Source organism: Drosophila takahashii, chromosome 3R (genome assembly GCF_030179915.1).
Source record: "Drosophila takahashii strain IR98-3 E-12201 chromosome 3R, DtakHiC1v2, whole genome shotgun sequence".
Classification (NCBI taxonomy): Eukaryota; Metazoa; Arthropoda; class Insecta; order Diptera; family Drosophilidae; genus Drosophila; species Drosophila takahashii.
This window is the reverse complement of record NC_091681.1, coordinates 16,445,212-16,461,329: the sequence shown is the minus strand read 5'-3', so window position 1 is coordinate 16,461,329 and position 16,118 is coordinate 16,445,212. Positions and strand designations below refer to the sequence as shown.

At 43.2% G+C, this 16,118-nt stretch overlaps 3 protein-coding genes across 9 annotated transcripts; 1 reads left to right on the top strand and 2 right to left on the bottom strand.

The window, feature by feature from the left end:
• The first annotated feature begins 563 nt into the window (after positions 1–563).
• LOC108064292 (uncharacterized) lies at positions 564–8,730 on the top strand. 3 transcript variants are annotated; one of them, XM_017151744.3, is made up of 9 exons: positions 564–1,062; positions 2,277–3,770; positions 3,844–3,971; positions 6,393–6,484; positions 6,563–6,796; positions 7,355–7,625; positions 7,734–8,183; positions 8,240–8,398; positions 8,457–8,730. In XM_017151744.3, exons 2-9 carry the CDS (start codon positions 2,507–2,509, stop codon positions 8,520–8,522), a joined length of 2,664 nt encoding a protein of 887 aa, XP_017007233.2. In that variant the 5' UTR covers positions 564–1,062; positions 2,277–2,506; the 3' UTR covers positions 8,523–8,730. The 3 variants fall into 3 exon arrangements, with proteins under 3 accessions (XP_017007233.2, XP_017007232.2, XP_044250161.1); XM_017151743.3 differs by having other exon boundaries at positions 2,261–3,770; XM_044394226.2 differs by lacking the exon at positions 564–1,062 and having other exon boundaries at positions 2,038–3,770.
• On the bottom strand, positions 7,296–14,685 carry ClpX (Caseinolytic protease chaperone subunit). 5 transcript variants are annotated; one of them, XR_001770253.3, is made up of 7 exons: positions 13,873–14,684; positions 10,915–12,287; positions 10,707–10,856; positions 9,914–10,135; positions 9,651–9,845; positions 9,202–9,354; positions 7,296–7,619 (listed from the first exon to the last, which is right to left on the bottom strand). XR_001770253.3 is itself a non-coding variant. In XM_070217078.1 (6 exons), the coding sequence occupies exons 1-6, from the start codon at positions 13,928–13,930 to the stop codon at positions 9,355–9,357; spliced, it is 2,034 nt and encodes a 677-aa protein (XP_070073179.1). In that variant the 5' UTR covers positions 13,931–14,685; the 3' UTR covers positions 9,134–9,354. The 5 variants fall into 5 exon arrangements, 2 of the variants coding, with proteins under 2 accessions (XP_070073179.1, XP_017007236.2); XR_011419131.1 differs by having other exon boundaries at positions 7,296–7,616; XR_011419132.1 differs by lacking the exon at positions 7,296–7,619 and adding an exon at positions 8,867–9,132.
• On the bottom strand, positions 14,684–15,907 carry Surf6 (Surfeit locus protein 6). The gene is made up of 2 exons (XM_017151749.3): positions 15,651–15,907; positions 14,684–15,599 (listed from the first exon to the last, which is right to left on the bottom strand). Exons 1-2 carry the CDS (start codon positions 15,817–15,819, stop codon positions 14,782–14,784), a joined length of 987 nt encoding a protein of 328 aa, XP_017007238.2. The 5' UTR covers positions 15,820–15,907; the 3' UTR covers positions 14,684–14,781.
• Positions 15,908–16,118: the final 211 nt, after the last annotated feature.

The window sequence follows — 16,118 nt, the reverse complement described above, 5'->3', positions numbered from 1 at the left end:
ACGTGTAATATATTTCCATTTCTTTATTAATTTGTTAGAATTTTTAAACCAAGCTTTAGAATTTTTTTTTTAATATTGGCATTCTAGTAATTTACTGTGGGGGCTTTTGAAATATTCGTAAAAATAATACAAAATAAATAAAAAATAATTTAAATCATATAAAATTCGTTGTTTATAAATACAAAATAAAATATTTTTGTAAGCAAGGATTATGCAAAAAATCAAACAATTAAATTATAAATTGTAGAAATATATAAACTTTTTATCCATTAAAGTTTCTTAGCATTGGAAGGATCTTCTTTGCTCCTCCCTCTTCAAGTTATCCTTTGTCACTGAAGGGCACCACCCTACCTTTTATATTAGTTTTTGTAAATTCAACTTGATTTGTCATAGTCTTACTTTTCGTCGATTGTATCACCTCTGATACGATCGCAGGTCGCGACGCGAGTGTGTGGAAGCGCTCGTTCTTGGGGGCTGCGAGTGTCATTAGCGTAGTTGCAGCAGCAATAGAAGCAGCACGGCAGCAGCAGCAGCAACAGCTGAGATCACCGCGCACTCTCGATCTCGCTCATCCGCTCCGTTGGCTCTCGCAGAACGGCGGAGGCTGATGTTATTTTCAGCGGCCGCAGATTTACAGTAACAACACGGACCTTAGCAGCATCGCGTGCACCGCTATTCGCTCGGATATACATTCGACTGTTTTCCGATTTCTGTTTTCGGTTTCTGATCTGTGAATTCTGCTCTGTTTGCTGTTAATTTTAGACTCGCCAAGCGGAAGCTTGCCAGAGTTTTCCAAAATATCCCGCGGCCGCGTGTGTTTTCCTGCGATTCGTTAATAATTTGCAAATTCAATTTCCTAGCAAAAAAAAAAGAAAAGAAAAACGAAAGGGTAAAAATGTCGTGCCGCGAAAATGTCGATTAACCTCTGGTCGGTTTCGGTTTGGCTTGGTTAAATTAATTAATGACGGAATCTCTCGGTGTCGCCGTTGTCGTCAGCACGCGCGCCTCCGGGCCTAAATGCAATTAAATCATTAATAAAGGCAGACAAATATCAAACTATATGTACGTCATACATTATACACCCCACCAAAAACACACACGCACACACTCGTGGGGATATAAAACATATGTAAAGTGCATTGGGCGAGTGTGCGTGCACGTGTGTCTGTGAGCCGCAACTACTTCGAAATTTATTTTCGAATAAATAGTACAAAGTTGAAGAAGCAGCAGCCGCAGTCGCAAACGCAGCTCCCGGTTTCATCTCATCCCCCATACCATCCCATCTCGATCCCCATCCCATCGCAACCCCACGTAAAATCGGCGAAATAGTACAACCGACAGTTGCGGTCAAGATAGTAGCAACGCTAATTGAATTTGCACTGCTTTTCGTCATCAAATAACTGTGGGGAACATTGTTTACCCAAATGTTGATTTTTGCTATTTACTGTTATTTACTGAAATTCGATGAAAACATAAAGGCTTATCAAAATATTTCGAAAAGTATTCCGACAGCTCATTCTTCAAGCAAATAAGTACATACGATTGTAGGTCAGTTCTGTATAGCAATGATTAATGCTTGCGACATTTATTTTGAGAAACAGAAATCACTACATTTAAACTAAACTAAAATGGTTTATTTTTCTTCAATTTAAAATAAAGTATGATTTTTAAATGTTAAATTAAGCTCAATTTAATATAATTTTTGTTATAATTGTAAAAACACTACCTTATCCACTCGAATAGTCCATAAAGTACTATAGTAGGTAGATCTATTATTTTGACCGCACCTGTCGGTTTCTTACGCATGCACAGTGGGCTATAGGTTATTTTTGACCCGTCAAATTTCATTCAATTAATTCAATTGATTAATTGTTTGTTTTTGCGCAAACGTAACCAGATGGAATGTCGAGATGATTCAGCGTGACACGATAATCGTTCACGTTTCGGGCGCCAAAGGTGTGAGGCCATTAATTAAGCCCACGATATGATAATTGCTCTTGGCAGCTGAGCATCTAGTTTTGAGTGCTTTTAGTGGTACTGCGACCACTGTGCCCGCCGTGTACGCGTCTTACGTATCTGCTCGATATTCCGCTGGTTCTGATGCTGCTGCGATGCCTGGTCCCGAATCCGTATCCGTATATTTTCATTTTCTTTTTCGTGTGGTGCGTCTGTGTTTCGAGTGTGTGTTTGGTTGTGTTTCGGTTTCGGCGTCTGAAATAAACGAAATAGGAAATTTTGGTATTTTCCTTTATATAAATAGATTTCGCCATACGCAGTCTACGGAGAAAAAGTTGAAAGCGCTGAAAATGTGAAAAGTGAATGAAACGCATGTGAAACTCGCGGTGCCAAGCAAAGCCGGGAAGCAAATTGAATAAGAAACCCAATTAAGATTTCAATAAATTATTGAAATAAAAATGTGAGCAGTGAAAATGTGAATATCCAAAACAGAGAGAGAGAGTCGCAAAAAACTGAGAAAAGAACACATTTTCCAAGATACCACAGCAAAATGCAAGCCAATTCGAGCACCACGACGACTACGACGACCACCAAGACCAAGAAGCTGAGCAGCGGGCCGGGGAGCAACATGATCAGCTCGGTGGCGGTGACCAGTGCGATTAAGACCACCACCACGACTCGGAAGCCAGCGGGCTCGGGAGGAGCCAGTCCCAAGTCACCGAAGACCCAGTCAGTCCCATCGACCGCCAGCGATTCCAATGCCGAGATCGCTGAGCTGACCAAGAAGATCAACGAGCACGCCGATGCCATCTATCACACGTGGAAGAGCCAGGGCATCCCGCCGCCGGAACTCCTGCAGATGTACACAAATGCCGCCGCTTCCGGGGATCTCTCCGATGTGACCTCACCCACCGCCGATGCCGAGGGGCTGCAGAAGATGGTCACCAGCTTCGTGAACAAGGACAAGGAGCAGCGCGGCAAGACGAACAGCCTGAAGAAATCCACCGACATCAGCAACACAGCCACCTCCAATGGCAAGGTGAAGAAATCAGTGGCCTCCAGCTTTAATCCTGTGCCCGATCAGGCTCTCCAGTCCCCTAAAAAGGTGGCCGCCATCAAAACCTCCGCCCTGCCCGACGTGAATCTCAACTACGACATCAGCCTGGATCTGGATGTGAACAACCTATCCTCGCAGCAAACCCAGAACCTGCTCAAGATCAGCGAGCTCATCCAGCAGCAGCAGCAGAAGGATGCCCCCAGCACAGTGGGCAAAAAGCGACAGAGCAGCAAGGCCACAGCGAGCAATACCAGCAATACGAGCAATTCGGCTAGCAGCAACAAGTTAACAGCCTCAGAGCAACCCACCAAAAAACAGAGCAAGGCCAATAGCAGCACAAGGAACGGATCGATTGCTGTTAGTCTAGATGTCGTCGATGGGCCATCGGCGGCGAGAATGGCCAACAGCATGGCAGTGAGTGATAAAAACGGCGAGCCAGCGGCCACAAGTCGCAAGTCGAGCAAAACCAAAGAAAATAGCGCCGATTCGAAGCCGGCAACCAAAGAAAAGCCCACAGTAGTGGCCTCTGTCATCGCAGCCTCACGCAAATCAACAAGTCGCCAAATCGCCACTGATAACGCCGGCAACATGGCGACAGCAGCAGCAGCATCGGAAACATCGGCGACACCAACGGCGGCAACAGCAACATCAGTAGATGCAACGCCAGCAACATCGGCCAGCACAACGATGCCAACGTTGAATAAAGTCAAACCGACCAGCGGGGCGCGGGCGGCCCTCACCAATGGCCAGGATAAAAGTAATATACGTTCGCAATTCATTGAGATTCCCCGCCAGAACTCCAGAACTCAGGTCTCGGTCTCTACTTCCAGTGAATCTCCTCACCCGCGGCTCCGTGGCCGAGCGCGTTCTCATGTTCGAGAAGTGTCCGGATGTGCGGCACGCCTTCCTCAACATCAAGCGACCCCAGACGGACCCTCCGCCCAAGAGCCTCATGAAGGTGAGTTATGAACAAATCGCCTTAAATCACTTTTTTGAAGAGGGCCGAAAATCGAGTGCTCGTGCGGTGTTATCTAATAGTTGAAAATGCCAGAAGACAATGAGCAAAAAAAAAGAAGAAACTTACCCCTCTCTCCCCGTCGATCGAACCAATTGCAATTGCCCATTTGTTTTCTTTCGACTTTTTTCGTGGGCTGCTCTTATCGGTGCGAGCACACTGCATACTGCATCATTGATTGATTTAAGGTTGCCCCAAGACGCCACAAGAGAAACACTTGCCAAATGGCCGGGGAAAGATCGGTGGCACCGAAAGAGTACGATTTAAAAAGGTTCAACCAAGCACTGAGTCTTGAAAACATTATCATAGTCTTAACCAGCAAACTTAAAAAAAAGTTAAATAAATAATTGCAGGTGGAAAAGTTTGGAAGGTCTGGAAAAAATTTAGGATCATCATTTATATTCGCTTTTTTTTAAGTTTAATTAATTTTGTAAAGTTTAGTCTTATAATATTAGTTTTTTTATAGAATATTTTTTTAAAGATCTGCTAAAAATAATGATAAACACAAATTAAATTATTCTCGGAACTTGAAATCAATTCAAAAAGTTCATAGATCAGCAAAAAATAATGATAAACAGAAATTATATTCTTCTTGGAATTGAAATTACTTTAAAGCCAATACTTAGTAGAATTCAAAATATACTTTTTTTAAGAACTTAATACCAATATAAAATCGAATTTTATAATTGTAATATAATAAAAATCAAAACCAGTTTTGGGGAATAATTAGTTTGCATTGAATGCTATCAATCATAATATCTCAAGAGCTATTCCTTATATTGTAGTACTGTAACGCACTGGATTAATATATTCAAATCACATTAGAATTTGCTTAGAGTCGTTCAAGAACCTGTTGACTACTCACCTTCTCTGCAGGGACTACTGGGTATTCGTACTGGTCTCACTTACCCACATCGCAAGCTCCCAGTTTTGTGTGCATATTTTCGTATATAAACAATCAAATCAAGCATTTACGATCAGCACAATCGTGCAAAGGCAAAACAACAAAAATAAACCAAACAACAACGAAACCGAATTCAATACAACCCAAGCACATGATCATCATCACTTTTGAGCACTTCGAAATGCAATTTGCTGTTGTTTTGTTGCCTTTGGTGCTGATTGTTGCTTTGGTTTGGGGGTTTTTGTTTTAGAATTGTTTAATTGCTTAATTACATGTGCGGGCGGGCACGGCATATTCTGTTTTTTTATTTTCCTTTTTATGAATGACTTACCAAGCCAAAAATCTCTCCAATCCAATTGAACTTTGCTTTACTACGATTGCTTGTGAAATTCCTCACTTCGGACCAAGCGTCTGATCAAAGCAAACAAAACGGCTAAAAATATAATCCTCAAATGAGAAAACAAAAACTATTTTTTGCAATCAAGTTTTTGGGCAGGGGCAGACACAATTTGAATGTAGTTGGCGTTCGATCCTCGAGAGTTCTTCGTGCTCTTTGCTTTTTGTCTATAAATTAGGCAACAATGCGTATGCGTAATATTTGACTATAAACGATGTGTAGCCGGGCGTATACGTAATATGCGCACATGCCAATGAATTGTTTGCTCTTTCGCAGGGGCCTCTCGATGTGGTCGAGTGAGGAGATTAATATTTATGTCGCCGTTGACAGTTTTAAAATCATGAATGGGCCCGTGCTTGGATTATAATCGATGAAACGTCCTCACACGTATAAAAACCAAATAAAGTCATATAATGCTGGGTGGGAAAAATTAAAAAAGCGAATTTACTTATAAGTTTGTTTCCCTACGCTTTTATATTAAACTGATCAGCACAGCTAAATAAATTATTCAAGTTTCTTTAACCTACCCACATAGAAGCAATTGCTTTTGTTTCACAGCTGCCAAATAGAAAATTATAGCTCATGATTTCTGGCTTCCTCTATTTCTATCCCTCCCTGAATACAAATATTCTATGCATTTTTTCCATAAAAACATTTCACTTTGTTTAGTATTCCAAAAATTCGCAACATAAAAATCCCACGGACCAAATATGTTTCCATTATTTACCAAAAGGCGAAAAGTTAATTTAAACAAAAAGTATTTGTTTTTGCGCCTCCTCCACTCACCGCTTAAATTAGACAAAAATCCGTTGATGTTTATTTGAATGGCAAACATTTAATAATAAATTCAAAGGTAAAGGGCGAATATACGTCGATTGGGGCGTGGCTGTCTGCGGCTTTTAAGGCGAAAAGTGAGAGAAAATTTCCGCTAAAACGTAAACAAATGAAATTCTTCGAGAATAAATTGCAAATTTTATTGAGTGGCGCTTTGGCAGGCGCAACAACAAGGGAATGTAAACAATTAGTGAGTGAAATTAATTTTCGCATTCATATTCGTCGGCAGGTCAAGCTGCACGCCACCCCGCCACCGCCGCCCCAGGAGCAGAATCTGCTGCAGAAGGAGATACGTTCCACCAAGAGCGTCTACATACCCAGGTGAGCGGATCCGCGACTCAAGTCCCTTGATGTGGTTTCCCAAAGGTGTATATTACATTGCATTATCGCCCCCGGCAGATTCTACTTTCCACACGGCAAGCCGCAACCCAATATCGCCATGGAGCGGGTGGTGCGGGGCATCCTCTCCGCCTTCGACAGCTTTCCCAACAACCAGGTGACCAAGGACGAGCTGCCGCGCATCCTGAAGATCTGCGGCCTGCCCTTCTACTGGCGCATGCCGGTGATGGTCTTCTGCCAGTCGGCCAGCTCGGGTCTCGTCGAGCGGCAGCGGTTCGTCGAGTTCTGGAAACAGTAAGTTATTCCGAATTAAATAATGTATATTTCCATATTAAAATATAATTTAATTGGTCCGATTCCCGAGTATCTACATTTTAGTCAAAGAATTTTTATGATTTTTTTGAGAAAATTAATATTTACACAAGTAAATACCTTTAAATTAACTTAAAGAATGTAAAAGCTCATCCATGGGCATTAAGATGTGCGCCCTCGCATTTTTCCCAGAAAGCAGATGCTATATAATGATGACCTTATCTTGTTGAAAATTTATTCACATATCAAACCTAAATGATCAATGTAAATATCTGAGTATTTTGACCTACGCATTTCAAAATGATAGCGAGCATATCAAATTTTAAAATATTTTTCTCTTTATTGTGTTTTAGTTTTTAATGTAGGAAAACAAGTTTCGAAAAACCAAGGTACAAATTTGTATTATTTTTTATTTACTTGGAAAAACACTACTTATTTATATGCCTTTCGTACAAATGAAAGCAGACGAACCATTTATAGATTAAGTAATATTCTGAATACATTTTTATTCAATTCCATTAACACCTCTGTAACTTGCAGAATGAATGTTTATTGCCATGAGGCGGCCTCGAGATTCGTGTACATTCTGTCGCGTGGCCAGAGATTCCGTTCGTACATCGTGCCCGAGGACCTGGTGCCAATGGTGCAGGATGTGGTGGACACACACCCCGGCCTGGCCTTTCTCAAGGAAGCCACCGAGTTCCATTCCAGATACGTGCACACAGTCATCGCGCGCATTTTCTATTCGGTGAACCGCAGTTGGAGCGGCAAGATTTCAATAGCCGAGCTAAAGCGCTCCGACCTGCTGGAGGTGAGATACGAATACATTCTTTAATGATCTATAAATATGTGTGTGAAAATTGTGAAATGGTCAAACTAATAATTGGAATGAAAAACATGATTCTAAACCCGCCCACAGATGATCAGTCTGCTGGAGGAGGAGGAGGACATCAATCAGATAATGGCCTTCTTTAGCTACGAGCACTTCTACGTGATCTACTGCAAGTTCTGGGAACTGGACAAGGATCACGACCTGCTGGTCAACCAGGAGGATCTCGCCAAGCACAGTGACCATGCCCTGTCATCGCGAATCGTGGAGCGAATCTTCTCGGGCTGTGTGACGCGCAGCGACAACAAAAAGGCTCCCGAGGACGAGGCGAAGATGTCGTACACGGACTTTGTGTGGTTCATTCTGTCGGAGGAGGACAAGCGGACGCCCACGGCCATCGAGTACTGGTTCCGATGTATGGATGTCGACGGAGATGGTGTGCTGTCCATGTACGAACTGGAATACTTCTACGAGGAGCAGCAGCAGAGGATGGAGGGAATCGGTATCGAGTGCCTGCCATTCGAGGACTGTCTGTGCCAGGTGGGGAATGGTGGAATAACCTATCTGAATTTGGATTAACAACATTTTTTAAATAGATGCTGGATATGATCAAGCCGGCGAATCGCGACTGCATCACCCTGGGCGATTTGAAACGTTGCAAAATGACTCACGTCTTCTTCGATACCTTCTTCAACCTGGAGAAGTATCTGGATCACGAACAACGAGATCCCTTTGCCTCGCAACGTGACGAATATGTAAGTTATCTTTTAAGATATTTTTGGATTTACTTTAACACTCTTTTCTACTATATAGACCTCCGATTGGGATCGCTTTGCGGCACAGGAATACGAGCTGCTCATATCCGAGGAAAACGATTGAGGGTCGCCAAAAGATATTTATTAACTTACAAATTTTTATACAAATTTATACACTACGAAATGAAAATGAAACAGAAAAACAAACAAAAAGAAGGAACTACTATTAGTCCATATGTGCAATAAATTCAAATTATTTATTATGAGTTCTGCAGATTTAGTTGAATTTTAATGATGATTAAAATAAAATTAATAAAAACTAAAAAGTACAAGTATGCTGTTCACCATTTAATTAAAAGTTGGTTATGTAATTGGGAAATTAGAAATATTCTAAAAATGGATTGATGAACCTAGGTGGGAAACTTGGAGTCGGATGATTCTGATTAACATTAAATTAAAAGCAGTACCTTATAAATTTGTTTCATTTTTTTTATTAATTTTGTATTTTAAAAATTTGATTTTTCAACTTAAATTAGTTAAAAGTAGAACGTGCTTCTCGTTTGTCATCTTTACAACGCTACCAGAACTCATTTAGAAACTCAGTTTAGACTACGCAAAATTTGCCTAAATATATGTTTACGTTTGTATATATAATTGGTATATGCAAGAGAGGATCCTAGCGCCAATAGGTACAGACCTTGACCACATCGCTGCCAACATTGCAGATTTCCGATCTTATGTTTAAAAAAGTGTGGCTTTTTATTCATTCTAACATTCTCATTAGGACGTGTTATTCCACTTACAATTGCTTCGGGCTCTATAGATTGCGCTGCTCGTCGATTATGAATCACAGATGCATATGGGATTGAGGATATTCATTATAAATATATTCGGGAGCCTTCGTTCACTCCTCAGCGGGTCATATTTTACAGAGTGATGGGGTTCGAGGTGGGGATCTAGGACGAACCAACCAATTTATCATTCAAACCAGACTATTAAATATACATGTTATAGTAGGAGAAACGAAAGTATCTTAGGGTTCAACATTAAATTGTGTTTGCAGATGTTACGCGCTGACGATTCGAAATCAAGCAATTGGAAATATTTAACAAGCTGAATAGAGAAGAGAAGACAAAAGAGCTGAGAAAGAACCAACAATTCGGAAAGCGTTGATTTGTTTAAGTTTGTCTCAATTGCTGTTTTGGTTGGCTAAGGATGTGGGTACTCGTCTGATTTACTGTTTTAGTCGTACTTTCTCACTATTCTCAAAGTTCTTATCATTATCGGTTGTGGTATCGGAGTCCGTGGCAACGCTTCCGGATGCCGGGGCGTCCGCATCACGGCTGTATTCGGGTGAGGAGCTGCCCTTGACATAATCGGCGGTTATGTGCACCCCCCGAATGTCTGAACCGGGCACTATGAACATGGGATCCAGCAGCAGTTGCTCCTGAAAGGGATTAAAAAGAAAAGTATGAAAAATATCGCTCTAAATGTTTCGTAAATTTCACTACTTACCATTATTGAGCGCAGTCCACGAGCTCCCGTATGCCTCTCCATCGCCAGCTGGGCAATCGACTTGACCGCATCCTCGGTGAAGGTAAGATCCACCTCATCCAGGCCCAGCAGTGCCTTGTACTGCGGCACTAGAGCGTTTCGTGGTTCGGTGAGGATGCGCACCAACATGCTGACGTTCAAACTGTGGAAGGGCACGATAACCGGGAAACGGCCAACGAATTCCTAAAGAACAAACGTGGTATTAATTACAGATAAGGTTTAAATAGATAATAGAGCCCTGCATGAATAAATTCAATGAATTATTTTAAATTTTTTGTTTTATATGATTTAATTAGAATTTTGAGTTTAATAGAATTAAATGAATTTGAATTTTAAGTTTAATAGAATTGAAATAATTCAAACGACCATTTCTTTTGAAGAAGAAAGAGCCATTATTTTGAGATTAAATCTGCCTGAATTTTATTTACTAAGCAGCTAACGTTGATTTGTTAAAAATTTTCTACTTTTTGTTCTCAAAAGAAAGCTCAAAAAAATCTGCCAATTTCAAAAAATTCTTAAAAATTATTGATTCATTCATTCATTTCGAAAAGAATTAGAAAAACATTCAATTCATTTCACATAGAATTGAATTAAACAAATTAGAAATTTCATGGCAAACTATAATAAAACAAAAATTGAATGATTCACGCAGGGCTCTAATAGATAAGCTAATTTTTCTAACCATATTGAACTTGATTCATTTGATGATTTACTAGATCGTAAGTTAACTGTACCCAATAAATCCATTACTTACCGGTATCATGCCGAACTCTACGAGATCACGAGCCTGCACTTTGGTCAGGCATTTATCACGCTCCTCCTGATCGTTGTCCATGGGACTGGCGGCAGATTGAGCTGCACGACGGCCGGATCCGCTGGTCGAAGGCATGCCGAAACCCAAATACTAGGAAATTTAATAGTTTATTGATAAGGGAAGTAAAAAAGGAAGACCTCTTCATTACCTTCTCGTTAAGGCGACGTGCGATTAGCCTATCCAGTCCCGTGTAAGCACCAGAGGCTACGAACAGGATGTTTGTGGTGTCCACCTGGACCGTCTCGCCACGAAGCTTGCGCGGGGAGTTGCGCTCTGGGACGTTGACCACTGTGCCCTCGAGCATCTTCAGCATGCCCTGCTGGACGCCCTCGCCGCCAACGTCGCGCAGCTGGTGGATTCCAGGCACGGCACCGATCTTGTCCACCTCGTCGAGGAAGACAATGCCTGTCTGAGCGCGCTCCACGTTGTAGTTGGCATCCTGGAGCAGCTTTGAGATGACGCTCTCGATGTCCTCGCCCACGTAGCCCGCCTGAGTGAGCGTGGTGCAGTCACAGATGGCGAAGGGCACGTCCAGGCACTTGGCGATCGTCTGGGCGATCAGCGTTTTGCCGGATCCCGTTGGGCCCAGCATGATGATGTTGCTCTTCTCCAGCTTGACATCCGTGGACTGCCGGTCAAGTATTTCCGATCCGGTTCTGTGGTCGCCACCGCCACGGGAATTGCTGGATGCTCCGCCGGTGAGTCCGCCGCCAAGTCCGGGACCGCCCATGCCGCCACCTAGGCCCATTTGGGCAGGGGATTTGGGAGGGAGTTCATTGCCCGGCGAGCTGTTCAGCGTGTGACCGATCCCTGTAATGTGTAGCAGATCGGGACGGGGAACGCCGTCCAGGCCGCCTCCGGAGCCACCACCTGCTCCTCCGCCCTGCTGTTGCAGCTGCGGCAGATTGTGGTGGATGCGCTTGTAGTGATTGTACACAGCCACCGCCAGCACCTTCTTGGCAAAGTCCTGGCCCACCACATGCTTGTCCAGATACTCCATGATCTTTTGCGGCGGCGGAGGTGGCTTGCGCTGGTTCTTGGGCTCGTCCTTGGTGCGCTGCTTGGTCTCCACCTCGGACAGCACCACAAAGAAGTAGTTGCACTTGGCACACTTGACGAACCGCGTGGAGCTCACAAAGGTCTCCACCTGGGTGCAGGCGCTGCCGCATTTGGGGCACGAGAGGAACTTGTCACTGCCGCCGCCCGGCGGATCGGCGCCACTGGTCGTGCTTGCTCCAGATCCTGCTCCACCGCCGCCGCCGGGACTCTTGGCTCCACTGCCCCCCGACGAACTGGCTCCACTGCCGCTGTCGCTGGAGTCCTCTGGCGTTCTTGACGTGGCGTTGGTGATGTCAATGTACGCCGGGATGGCCATCGCGGGCTCTAGTCTCATCAGTCGATTGGCCGCACAGTTCCGCGTGGCCAGGTGAAAGCGTCGGACGCCCCAGTTGCTGTCCTCCGCATTGTCTGCGCTCAGGATAACGCATCTTGCCGAGCGCTGTGTTTGACCAACTCCGCTTCCTGAAAAAATAGAGGAAAGATATCAAGATTAATAAGGCATTTGGTTTACTTTATAATATTGAACAGTAAATTTTAAAATATTTAATTATAATAAAGTAACAAAGAATTCTTTTAAAAATTCAATTAATTAATTAAATAAATAAAGGCAAAATCAAGAGTTTTCTAATGATGTGTTAAAAATTTTTTACATTTTATTTTACCTCTCAACAAAATTAACTCAAATTGATAAGGTTTTTTTAAAAAAGATATCAAGATTAATAAGGGATTTGGTATACTATATAATATTGTACAGTAAATTTTAAAATATGTAATTATAGTCCAATAACAAAGAATTATTTTAATTACATAAATAAATTAAGGCAGAATCAAGAATTTACTAATGATCTACTTAATATTTTTTACATTTATTTTTAACTCTTAACAAAATTATTTTTTTTTTTAATATATCAAAAATAATGGATTTAGTTTACTATATAATATTGTACAGTAAACTTTGAAATATTTAATAAAATAAAAAAAGAATAATTTTAAATATGTGTTTAACATTTTTTAGATTTTATTTTAACTCTTTAGAAAATTCAATGAAATTGATTAAATTTTGTTGCAATTTTCTTTCTGCTTTGTATAGATGAAAGATTTACATATATCGCCTCTTGGTCACAAAGAAGAAAAATCAGTAGCATCGACCCCAAGTGCGGGGTTAATACCTCCTAAAGCACAGACAATTGATAACAACAAAGGGAATCCGAGGAAGAGAATCTCTAGATTGACCAAACAAAAAAAGAAACTAACAAGTGGAGGCCAAGGGCAATTAGCATCTTCCGATATGGCAGATGACTCGCAACTTTTTCGCAGTATTGCCAATCGAACAGGGCCTAGATATGGGCTTATCTCGGAATCCACAGGTGTTGTAAATAAAATAATCTCTCTTCTGACAACTACCACATAGTTTCTCTCAGTGAAAACGGTTGGGTAAACTTCCGGCTCTCGACTTTCCTAATCTGCAGACCAACAAATGTAATAACAACCAACTGTGGGCCATTAAAAATGTGTAAGAAATTGCTCCGCTGAAGACATGAAATAATAAAGAAAATCATTGCGTCAGAGCGGCAATAGCAATAATTAAGCTACCTGGCCATTCGGGCCTTATAAAACAATTCAAGTTCAGTTGGTCCAAAAGCAAGACCCTCCTCGTCTGATTGGAAACGATTGCGGGGGGAGCGCTCTGGCCTTCCAATTGGATGTGTGTTTGGTGAATGTAAAATCAGATTGAGGGGAAACCCCCCTTGGAAGCGACGCCACTGCTCGCCCGTTGACCGCGAGCAGCTTTTTGATATCAAAAGAAGACGACCTTCACTCTGTGTTTTGGTTGTTTGACACTAGACAAGAAAAATTCAGCGAGCGCAGCTAGAAAATTGTGATAAGCCAAATGGGGGGGCAATTGGGATTGGTAAACTGCAGGCGCTGTTTTTGCCAGTTCTGATTGGGTTGTTGCTTTTGTTTTTGTTGTTTATTCACGGCTAATGACGCAGTTACGTATGCGATTGGCGCAGCAGCGGCAGAAGTAACAACAACAAGCACTTACCCTTTGCCCAGACACTGTATTTGGGGCCCAGCAGGATAATCCGCCGCACCATGCTCATGGTGGCTGCTCCCCGCCGCCTCTACGTCTCTGTTCCTTCCGCTTCCTCGCCCCCTGCAGCCGCTGCTCCTGATCTGATCTCCCTCTGCGCGCGCCCCTGCCTCTTCGCTTCACTTCTCAGCTGGCCTGCCGCTGCTTCTTCTTGCTCTGCTGATCTGCAAAGTTATTGTTGTGTGGCTCCCCTTCGACGTTCTTCTTCTTCCGGAGTTTTCTTTTCAATTTCCAACGGTTAGTGTTGCTCTGCTCTGCAAAATGCGTCGCAATTTGGCTGCTTTTCCGCCTGCCGTGCTTTATTTTCGGTGGAAAATGGGGGAATAGATTGCGCTCTGCACGTAATTTGTGTGGCTGTGTGCGTGCGTGTGACTCTCGTTGCTTTGGCTGCCCCACTCGCTGTGCTTCTTCTTCTTACATCGGCAGTCGCGCTGTTTTCGATAGCCTCCAATTCTTAGGGTCTTTAAACTATATCTAATCCACTTTGGGTCTCTTGTAAGTACTTGGAAAATCTGGAAAAATCGCAGCTATTCAACGAAGCGATAACGATAACAATCGATTGTTGCTATCGGCCACAGCTGTTCGCCGCTCTTCCTCTTCGGTGGCCGCGCAACGCACAGTGGAACACAAAATAACATAAAGTGGACAAAAACGAGGCGCCAAAACTGGGAGCTTGGAAACTTGGAATTTAGCTTTTTAGGAGAATTTGGACTGTGTCGAGGCCGAAAAAGTAAATTTCTAACACGAAACTATAAGAACGAGATTTTTCCAACGATTACTCTTTTTTTTCTACAGCATTCTGAGTTGAATTTCAATGGTGCATACATTTATATTACTTTGTACTTAGAGCTAAGGCCTGGCTTAATAGCCTGGTATGATGCGGCCCTTCTTGCTGGCCGTCTTCAGCTTCCTGTTCTTTTTGTCCTTGCTGCGCTTGTCCAGATTCTCCTGTCGCTTCTTCTGCCGCTTCTCCTTGTCGTAGTCCACCTTCTGTTTGCGTTCCGTCCACTTGGTCTTCGACTTCTTCTTCTCCACGCGCCGCTTCTTGATGGCCTTCTGCAGGAGCTTGGCGTCGTCCTTGACCTTCTTGCCCTCGACCTTGTCGAAGGCGTTGCGCCAGGCGATGTCCGTCTGCATCTCGGCCGCCTTGTCCGTTTCGCCCTGTTCGCGCAGCTCGGTGAGTTGCTTCTTGGTGTCGCGCAGCTTCTTCAGGATCTCCTTGGGGTTCTGGTGCGACTTCTTCACCTTGCCGCCCGGATTGGCGGCAAAGTCCACCTTGGAGTAGACAATCTTGGCCTCCTGGTTGTACACCGGCTGCACCTTAACCGGTTTGATCTGTTCCTTGCTGTCCTCCGCGTCCTGTTCCGTCTTCACCACTCCGTTCTTCAGCTTCTGGTGCTTGACGTTCTCGTTCTTGAGGTTTTTGGCCGAGGAGAGGAGCAGTTTCTGGACGCCCTTGCTGCGCTTCAGCTTTTTGGACTCACGTCGCTTCTGCTGGCGCTCCGTGGTGGGACCCTTCTTCTGGCGCAGCTTGTTCTTGATGGAGGCAATGCGGGCGTCCACATCCTCGTCGTCCGAGTCCTGGCCTCCCTGTTTTCCCAGCTTCTTCTGTTTTTTGCTCTTTTTGTTGCCCGATTCTTCAGTGTCCGACAGCAGGTAGTCCTCGTAGGTGTCTTCATCTGTAAGTTAGGTTTAGTTACTAATTCAAGACCTTATATTGATGGTTTTACCTTCTTTCTGGGAGTAGGGAACTTTGTGAGTGGTCAACAGGTCCAAAACACGCTGGTGGAACTTTTTGGTGAGGGCCAGCAGGTCCTCCTTCTTCGTCGGCTTCTGCTCCTGGCTCTTCCCGATTTCGTACTCCTCCCGGAGACGCTTTACAATCTCCGCCTGGGTCATGTTGGTCAGTAAAACAAAAATAAAACTATTATTTACGGATGGCACACGTGCAGCAAGGCGGTGGTGGGTAAAAACAGCAGTCTGGCAACGCTAAAAGTAAATAAGGGGTATTCCTCTAATTACATATTCGATTAATTTCGAACTTTATTTGTCATTTTAAAATGTTAAAAATATTTAAACCTAATTTCTTTTAGTTTAGCTTACTAATTCTAGGTAAAACTTAAGGAAATTCCTTTAAACAATTAAAGACACTAGGTGACCAGATCTTGAAGTTCAAAAGACGCCCTCGCCCGACTTTC